Below are 8,553 nucleotides of genomic sequence, written 5' to 3'. Positions count from 1 at the left end.
CCGAGTCTGCCGAGGGGGTGGAAAAAGGCCGGTGGGGGAGGAAAGCTGCGCCTGGGGAACGGCGCCGAACGCGGAGGGGCCTTCTGGTAGCTGAGGGGTATTTCACGTGGCCAGGGAAGTTAAAGCGAGCGATAGTGAAATGATGTAGGATCAGGAAGAGAGGAAGTGGGGAAAAAGAGTCAAGGTTTAAAAGAAAAAGGGATGAACGCAGCCCAAACGGGAACGGTCTCTGGTGTCATCTTACACGGGAGGGTGCAGTGAGGAAACCAGCGGCCGGCCTGGCCCGGGGCCCTCTTCTGCCGGGGGATGCTCAGGCGAGTCTGCGAGCGCAGGGCAGGCACGTCGCGGTGGCTCTGGTCAGCAGCCCGGCACTGGGGCACAGCGGGAATGGGGGAGAGCGGCAGGGCCGTGAGGGGACGTGTGTGTGGAGCGAGGGCTGGGAACCCTGGATCGCCTTCTCTGGCGGGGCTGGCAGCGGGCGGCAGGGCCGGCAAGGCTGGCATCGCCGTGGGGGACAGCTGGAGAAGAGCAAAAGCGGCACCCGTGACTGCGAGGGAGGACACGGGATCCAGAGTCCCCGCTGCAGGGGAGTGAGCCTTTGGGTCTTACCACAATAACTCTGGGGGCGTGGGTGACTAACGTTAGGGTGAGAGGCCCTGAAGGACAAGTTGGCCGGTCGGTCTAGCCCAGGGGCTGGTCACAGGCTGGCGCAGGAGGTGCTGCTTAGGAGGGGCACGTGTGCCGGGCTGTTTTCTGTGGGCCTGCTTAATGGCGCTAATGAAATAAGTGGTGATGCGGAGCTGGGGAGTCATAACAAACACGAGGAATAACAATATCCTAAGGGAAGGCCAGGGTGATCTGTGGGCCGGGCTAATTGGAGTAGGAGTAACTGTAGTAGTAGCAAGTGCAATTAGTCTCGTGAAAGACCTCCCTCCGTAAGTCAGCTCTCCCCCACTCGTGAGGGGGAGGAGATCGGCATGTGTTAGCGAGCCTCCAGCCACCATCTGACAGAGCCGAGACAGCAGCAAGTCTGGTACCAAACGAGGTTTTCCAGGCAGAGGTGGGGATCGTACAAGGCACCGGCCAGGTCTCGGCTGAGCACGGAGTCCCGGGAGGGTTTGCTGTGCTGGGGGGGTGAGGTCGCATGGGGCTGGCACGGAGAGAGCACGGAGTCCCGGGAGGGTTTGCTGTGCTGGGGGGGGGTGAGGTCGCATGGGGTAGGGGATGGAGCGCGGAGTCCCTGGTCCATGAGAGGGGATTTAAAAAGGAACCTGGCTTTGAGATGGAGCTTGGTGAGGTCTAATGAGGGTGTGGGGAGAGGGCAGGGAAGAGAGAGAGGGACTCCTGCATGAGAGGGGAGGTGGCAGAGGCTTCCCGGGAGGGTTTGCTGTGCTGGGGGGGGGTGAGGTCGCATGGGGTAGGGGATGGAGCGCGGAGTCCCTGGTCCATGAGAGGGGATTTAAAAAGGAACCTGGCTTTGAGATGGAGCTTGGTGAGGTCTAATGAGGGTGTGGGGAGAGGGCAGGGAAGAGAGAGAGGGACTCCTGCATGAGAGGGGAGGTGGCAGAGGCTGGAGCTGCTCGAGGTGCCCTTCTCCCCTTTTCATGCTTCCCTCCCGCTGATCAGGAGAGGGAGAGGTTGGCAGGCACTCTGGTCCAGGGCCGGGCAGGAGGGGTGCTCTTGGCTTCGGTGGCTTGGGGGGGGGATCAGGTTTGACCCCATCTGAGCCCTCGCTGCTGCCCTGGGAGACAGGATTGAGGCTCCTCTTTGCTCCTGCCTGGGCATGGGCAGCAAATGCCTCTGTCTGCCCCGCTGTGTTGGGGGCTTGCGCAGGCAGGGACCCTCTGGTCCGTGACCTTGACACCCACTGCAGGCGCCCGCACTCAGCGCATCCTCTCCAGCTCTTCTGCCTGGGAAGTGCGGAGAGGAGGACTGCTGCCTGCAGGCTCAGGAGGACGGCGCGAGTCAATAGCTGACTCTCTGGCCCCAGACCGAGCACCTCGTGCTTCTGTGTGATACATGACCTCATCCTTCTACTTTGTGGTCAGTCGTTTGGGCAGAGGTACCCAGCCACGTGTTCTGCAGCGTCCCTGGGTGTTACAGCTTGCGTCCTTCCCGCCCACTCCCTGTCCCTGGTGGGTGACTCCAGGGGGGAAAGCTACAGCAGAAGGGGCAGGGGGAAGCGCTGTGGTGATGGTGACGTGGTGCCGGAGAGCGAGGAAGTGGTGAGCGCTTGGGGAAGTGGAGGTCTGGGCTTGTAGCCTGCTCTCTGCAGTGTGATCCTTCTCTGTGTTCAGAGCAGCTGCGGTCCCCGTTCCCTCGACAGTGTGTTAGAGTAGCGGGACCAATTTTTCTGTGGGATTTTGCTGCCAGGAAGAGACCCAGGCTGTCCTTGAGGCATGCAGCTGCTTCCCCGTACCGTGACTGGACCTTCCTCTATTCTGCCGGTGTCACTGCCTCCTGCTTTCCAAGGGATCCCTTGTATGGTGGCCACGCAGGCTGCTCGTGAGCCGGTGTTGCTGCTCAGCAGCCCAGAGCAGGGCGTGAGACAGCGTATCTGCTGAAGGCTTTGGAGACTGCTCTGTCCTCGTGCCGGCTGTGATCGGCAGCGACCTTTGGGTCGGGGTGAGCTGCAGCCACCCAAATGGGGTGTCCGCAGGGCTGAGCGCTGCCCAGCTTGGCTTGAATCTCTTCAGGCCATGGCGGCGCCGTTGAAGGGGAGTTTCTCTCCCTAGGTGCAGCGTTGCCGTTGCCTGCGGTGCAGGGCTGGTTTTTCAGGAGTGAGAGGGAACCTGTGTTTACCTGGCGTGTGCCTGTCGGTTGCCAAGTCTCCCGGCCGTGTGGGTCATCTGCAGTAACGGCCGGGCTGCATTCGGGGGTCTGACTTGGGACCTCAGTGCAGCCCCGGCTTCCTCTGGCTTCCTCTGCACGGTGGAAGCGGTGCTGAGGTGTCTCCTCTGTCTCTGCTTCCAGCCAGGGGTGATGCCATGGCCGCTGCGAGCTCCAGCAGGGCCAGGGCTGGGCTGCCCTGCGAGAAGTTCCAGCTCTCCGTGAAAGGTGGGTCCCGCTGTCTCGCTGGAGGTGGAGTCGGGAGTCCTGCGGTGGGGAATGTGGATTTTGAGTGTGTCTGGTCCGGGCAAGTGGTCTGCCTGCACCCTGGGCTGGGAGACCTTCTGGGGGGGAGCAGGGGCTGAGGAAGGCCAGCACTGCCCTGCGTCCCATGGGCGCCCAGGGAAGCAGAGCGGCCGTTGGCTGGGCTCCACCGCCTCCTCTCCCCGGCTGCTGTCGGGACGTGGCTCTTGTGGCCCTGCCAGGGCTGCGTAGGTGCTCCCGTGGCCGCGAGATGGCTCCCGACGCCTGGAGCTGCGTCCCCTTGAGCCGTGTCCCCGGCTCTGCCCCACAGCCCCTGCGCAGGGCACCGCTGGCCTGGGGGGCAGCCGAGCCTCGTCTGGTGGGTGCCTCTACCCAGCGGCTCTGGCAGAGCCCCCTTGCCCCCACCTTGCCCACAAGCCCTGGGGTAGGGTGGTGCCTGTGGGGACCATGACACTCCTGCAGCCTTTGGGTGTGGGGCCAAGGCGTGGGTGAAGCTGGGGACAGGCAGTGACTGGGGGCTGGTGACGGGAGCACCTGGACGCGGCCATTGCTGCCATCAGGAGAATCGCTCCTCACTGCCCCTTTCCCAAAAGCAGTTTGACTCTGCGGTGAGTCGTGGCACCCCGAGCTGGCAGGGATGGGGTGTGTGTGTGTGGGGCAGGGGACAGGGTCTCCCCTGCAGCTGCCTGACCCTCTGCCTCTCCCCCCTGCCCAGTCGTGTCCGTGAAGCCCAAGGCACACAGCCGCCTGTCACGGATGAACTGCTACGTGGAGGTGGCAGGTGACGGGCTGCCCAGCGAGACCAAGAAGACGGGGAAGCAGATGGGGAGCTCTGAGCTGCTGTGGAATGAGATCCTTGTCCTGTAAGTCTCCATGACTCCCCAGTGTGGGGCTGGTGCCAGGGCTGGCCCCGTGCTCCCCAGTGTACCCCACTGTGCCATCGGCTGGGGCCGCTCAGATGTTGGAGATCTTTGCCCCCCCAGACAAGGACGCTGCCAGGGACAGCCAGGCTGGGAGGGCGGTGGGAGGGGGGTGTCTCCCATTGCCCCATGGCCTTGCCCGCCTCCCTCTGCTCCCTGGCTTTGGCGGGCCTGGCACTGCCCGCTCCCCGAGCAGGGATGAGGCCACGGTGATGGCCCCCTTCTCTGGTCTCTGCAGGAACGTCACGGCTCAGAGCCACTTGGACCTGAAGGTGTGGAGCTGCCATACCCTGAGGAACGAGCTGCTGGGCACTGCCTCCGTCAGCCTCGGCAACCTGCTGAAGAGCGGTGGGAAACGTACGTAAAAGCTGGACCCCACTGGGGTCCCTCGGCCTCTGCCTCGGTTGGGGGCCCCATGGTCCGCAGGGTCCTGCTGCCTCACCTGCCCCGTAGGTGCGCAGTGGGGAGGAAAGGCGGTGGCCGCAGCGGCTCCCATGCAGTCCCCTGCCCCAGGAGGGAACAAGGCGCCATTGTGCACCCTGGGCCGCCTGTCAGGGCCGGTGGGCTGGGGCGTGACGGAAGCCATGCCTCTGTTAGCCAGGGTGCCGCAGCCTGCATGGAAACACAAACCCCTCAGCTATTTGCTGCCATTTGTGGTCGCCAGAGTGTGGCTCGTGACAGCAGCTACCGCATAAAGGTGGGCATTCAGGGCTTGGGCCACGCAAGCGGCTGTGCGGGGCTGGAAAAGGCTCGCTCTGTCTTTTCCAAGCAAAGCTCCACCGCTTGCGAGAGACAGACCTGGTATTGAGCGGGGAGAGGGGCCTCCTGTGCCCCAGGGGGATACGGGGCTGGTTCAGGCTCCCCTGTGCGAGGGGCTGGGGTGAGCTGCTCCCCCTGGCACTGCCAGCTGCAGGCTACGAAACCGCGATGGTGTCCCCGCTGTGCTCCCTGCGGCGGGCAGGGCTGCCGTGCCCCTGAGCGGCACTTTGTCCTGCTGGGGCAGGGAGGGCCATGCAGGGAGCTCTGCTGCTGCTGCCGTCATCTCAGGGAGGGCCATGCAGGGAGCTCTGCTGCTGCTGCCGCCGTCATCTCGCAAAGCCTGGAGGACCTGAACGTCCGCCCCGGGTAGCTGCAGGGCTGGGTTGCCTGTTGCTTGGGCTGTTGCCAGGCAGCCTGCAGTGGAGGTCTCTGCCCCAGGGCACCCTCCTCTGCAGCTTTTTCTTCCCGAGCTGTGCGAATACCCTGCTGTGCTGGGCTCCTGGAGCCGCCGCTGCTCCCGCCCTACCTGCCTGCTCCTCTGCAGGGGCACAATCGGCTCTTTCATTAGCAGGCGTCCCAGGGGGCTGTGTGGAAAATGAATGGAAAAGGCAACTGGCTGTTCTAGCTTGTCCATTAACATCCACCAGGAAAAACGTGTCAGATTTTTCCTTGACACCTTGGGCTGGGAGGGAGGACTCTTAAAGCTGCAGAGCCTGCCCTACCCTGCCAGGAAGGTGCTGCCGTGGGCTGGGGGCAGCTGGCACTGCCCAGACAAGCCGTGTGCTCTCGTCTGCCCATCTTGTCTAGCCTGGTGTCTGCTCCCTCCTCTGCAGATGCGCTGCTTGACCTTTGGGCTTTGCTGCAGCTCTGAGTGGGCCACGGACTGCTGCCGGGCCCCCAGAGGTCCCGTGGGAGCCTGGGCGCCTGGGAGACCCCTTCCTCGAGGAGGCTCCTCGCCTGCCGAGAGGAGGGGAGCCTGTTCCCTCTGCCTGCCAGCCTAGGGGAGGGGTCAGGTCACACAAGGGCATGCAAAGGCCATTTGTGATTTCAAGCCATCCCGAGTCGGACAAGTAATGTCCTAATGCAGCCCGCAACCCTCTGCGTGGCGAAGGCACCGAAACGCGTGTGCCCACTGGTGGAGGCCTGGCCGCCATCTCCCCCTCCTGGGAAGCACTCAGCAGGAGTGTGCCTTCCCCAAGGGCTGCTCCTGCCGGGCAGCAGACTCGCTTTCTAGCTTAGTTGGGTTTGTTGTGGTTTTGGTGAGTTTTTCTGTAAGTTACCAATAATGTGAATGTAGCTGTGGCCTTTGGTTTATGTTCCTGTAGTTGTTCTACTTGGTGCGGAAGAATTGTTCTGGTTGCTCTGTTTTTGGGCAGGGGTAGTGTTCTCGCTGCCGGTGACGTCTGTGGCTGTGCGTGCAGGGCTCCCGCCTGCCAGGAAGACGCTGGAGTTCCCCCTGTTCTTTCTGTCGGCCCTCCTGCCAAGCACGCCTCGCTTCAGGTGGAAGAGTCTCGGCTTTGAGGCCTGGAGCCTGGAAAAAGAGCTCAGCAACGAGCCCGGTCAGGCCTGAGCTCCTGGGAAGATGGGGAGAGCCTGCTGGAGCTAACAGCCCGAGCTGTCGGACGGGAGCTCCTGCTCCGGGCAGGTCCAGCCTTGATTTCGGGCTCGCTGTGCTTCCCACTGCCTTGGCAGGCGCCTCCAGGGCCTCTCCTCTGGCAGGCAGCGCCCTCCCGCTTTCGGAGGGGACTGGCCAGGGAGACGGAGAGGTGGGTAAGAATGGGCTCAATCACAGAAAATGAGCTGGAGCCTTCCACGGAGCTGCTCCCAGGGCTCCCATAAAACAGCTAATTTGCAATGGCACGGCCCCCTGCCCCGGCCCCCGAGCTGCTGCCTGCTGCAGAGGCACCTCTTTGTTCCCAGGCTCCGGGAGCTCCTCGCCTGCTTCTCCTGCAAGGCCCGAGGAACGTCCCCGGCCGGCCTTGTGCCACGCTCTGCCACTGGAAGCCAATACTGGGCCTCGCTGTTTTTTGCTGGTTCCCCTGTGTGCAGGGATGTCTGTGCAGGCGCTAGAGTGAGCCAGGCTGCAGCTCGCAAATGAAAGCGCTCGCTTTTATTGCTCGCCGCTCGGGTTGCAAGTTACATCAACAGGCTCCTGTTTCTTGAGTGGCACCACATGCCAGGGTTTTACAGATCCTGCGGAGCCTTTTCTTTCCCTGCTGCTGCGCCCCAGGCAGAGCTGCTGGAGCCGTGGCCTCGTGGGACCCTCCAGGAAGCCAGCAGCAAACCCCCAAACCTCTGGAAAGCTGCAGCTTCCCCCCCCCAGTCGTGGATATGCTGTCAAAGGAGCTCTGCTGCATGGCCCGGCAGGAAAGGTTCTTAGCGAGGAGTCATGAAGGCAAATGCACAGGCTGGCTGAGGTGACTGTTCAGTGAGCTGGCTCTGTAGCAGCTGGGCAAAAGTCCTGTAAAACTGGTTGTCCAAGCCAGTGGGTCACAGCGGGGGTCGGACTGTGCCTACCCCGCATCACCTTTCGGGTGTCGCGTCCCGAGTGTCCTGCAGAGCTGATGGGACTGTGACCACCAGCACTGTCCCCGTGCCCTGGCCACCTCCAGGCTCTCTTTGGATGGGAGGCTGCTCTCTGTGCCTGAGCCAGCGAGTAGGCAGGGTCTGCTGGCTCTGGTCCTGCCGTGCCCTGGCCAGGTCTGTTTTGCAGACAGCCAGCTGCCCCTGGTCAGAGATAGCAGGCTCTTTGACTCTTTTCCCATCTTGTCTTCCTTCCCAGGGCTGTGATGGTTCAGAGGAAAAAAGCAGAAGCCTGAGGTCCTCCTGGTTATACCTAGCTCTGCCAGTTGGGAGTGGGTGGAGTGGAGTGGGACCGAGTTGTCTCTAAGCTGCGGTGGCTGAGACTGGGTCAGCAGCAGGGGCAAAGCTTCCCGCTGCCTGGGGAGACTTTTACTCTTTACCTGGGACAGTAAAGATTATTCCTTCCCCTAAACTCTGGGTTCCTCCTTGGTTTAGGGATGGCTCTGGAAGGTCTGACTTCCCCCTGCTTCTTCCCAGGGGGACTGTAGCCACAGCATGGAGTCATTCCTTCCGCTGCAGGTATGCACAAAGGTTAAGCTAGGCTTAACTTGCCAAGCAGCAGGGAGGTGGGTGCTGTGAGTGGTGCTGCCTGCCTGACAGCCCTGAGCTCTGGGGTAGCTCCGGGGCCCCAAGACCCGGGGGAAGCTGGCACAGCTCAGTGTTCCCACTGGGGCTGAGAGTGGCCCCGCTGATGTTATTTTCTGCCCTGCTTTTTCTGTCTAGTGCCAGGGTGCTTTCAGGGCAGGGTTCTGGCTCTGGGATTTGATTCTTCTGCAGATTGATGGGGGGCAAGTAGGTTGCTGGCTGGAGTGCGTGGTTTTCAGGATAGCCCAGAGGATCTGCTTATCTTCTGTTTGCGTAAGTGACAGTCCCGGCTGCTCCGCGGGGGGCTGCTCTCAAGGGGCGATGGTGGATGCAGCTTTGATCGCGTGGAGCCGTTTGAGTGGAAACTGGCCTTTGCATCCAGTGGAACTGTGCAAAGAGGGTTTGGGGAGCCGAGAGGGTGGGAAGCACCGTCCGGCTGTCTGTCTGGAAATCTTCCTGGCTGCGTGTGCGAAGACGGAGCCACCCAACCCAGGGAAGAGGCAGAGGGGCTGCCCTGTCCCGTGCGGCAGCTCTCTGGTGCTTGTGCCCATGGGCGTCAGACGCGTGTGGTTCCTAGAGGTCCCGGAGGGCTTGGGCTCAGCCCGGGGCCGTT

General features: G+C 62.6%; 1 protein-coding gene across 1 annotated transcript in view; it reads left to right on the top strand.

The window, feature by feature from the left end:
* Positions 1 to 2,969: 2,969 nt before the first annotated feature.
* The window catches only part of WWP2 (WW domain containing E3 ubiquitin protein ligase 2), a 44,231-nt gene continuing 38,647 nt past the window's right edge, over positions 2,970 to 8,553 (top strand). Inside the window, exons 1-3 of the mRNA XM_009289436.2 lie at positions 2,970 to 3,057; positions 3,809 to 3,956; positions 4,252 to 4,370. Of these exons, the coding sequence (XP_009287711.1) occupies positions 2,988 to 3,057; positions 3,809 to 3,956; positions 4,252 to 4,370 (337 nt within the window). The 5' untranslated portion in view covers positions 2,970 to 2,987. The remainder of the gene's footprint in view (positions 3,058 to 3,808; positions 3,957 to 4,251; positions 4,371 to 8,553) is intronic.

The sequence above is a fragment of the Aptenodytes forsteri genome, unplaced genomic scaffold (assembly GCF_000699145.1).
Source record: "Aptenodytes forsteri isolate BGI_AS27 unplaced genomic scaffold, ASM69914v1 Scaffold269, whole genome shotgun sequence".
Classification (NCBI taxonomy): domain Eukaryota; kingdom Metazoa; phylum Chordata; class Aves; order Sphenisciformes; family Spheniscidae; genus Aptenodytes; species Aptenodytes forsteri.
The sequence above is the reverse complement of the archived record's forward strand: the minus strand, read 5'-3'. Positions and strand labels throughout refer to the sequence as shown.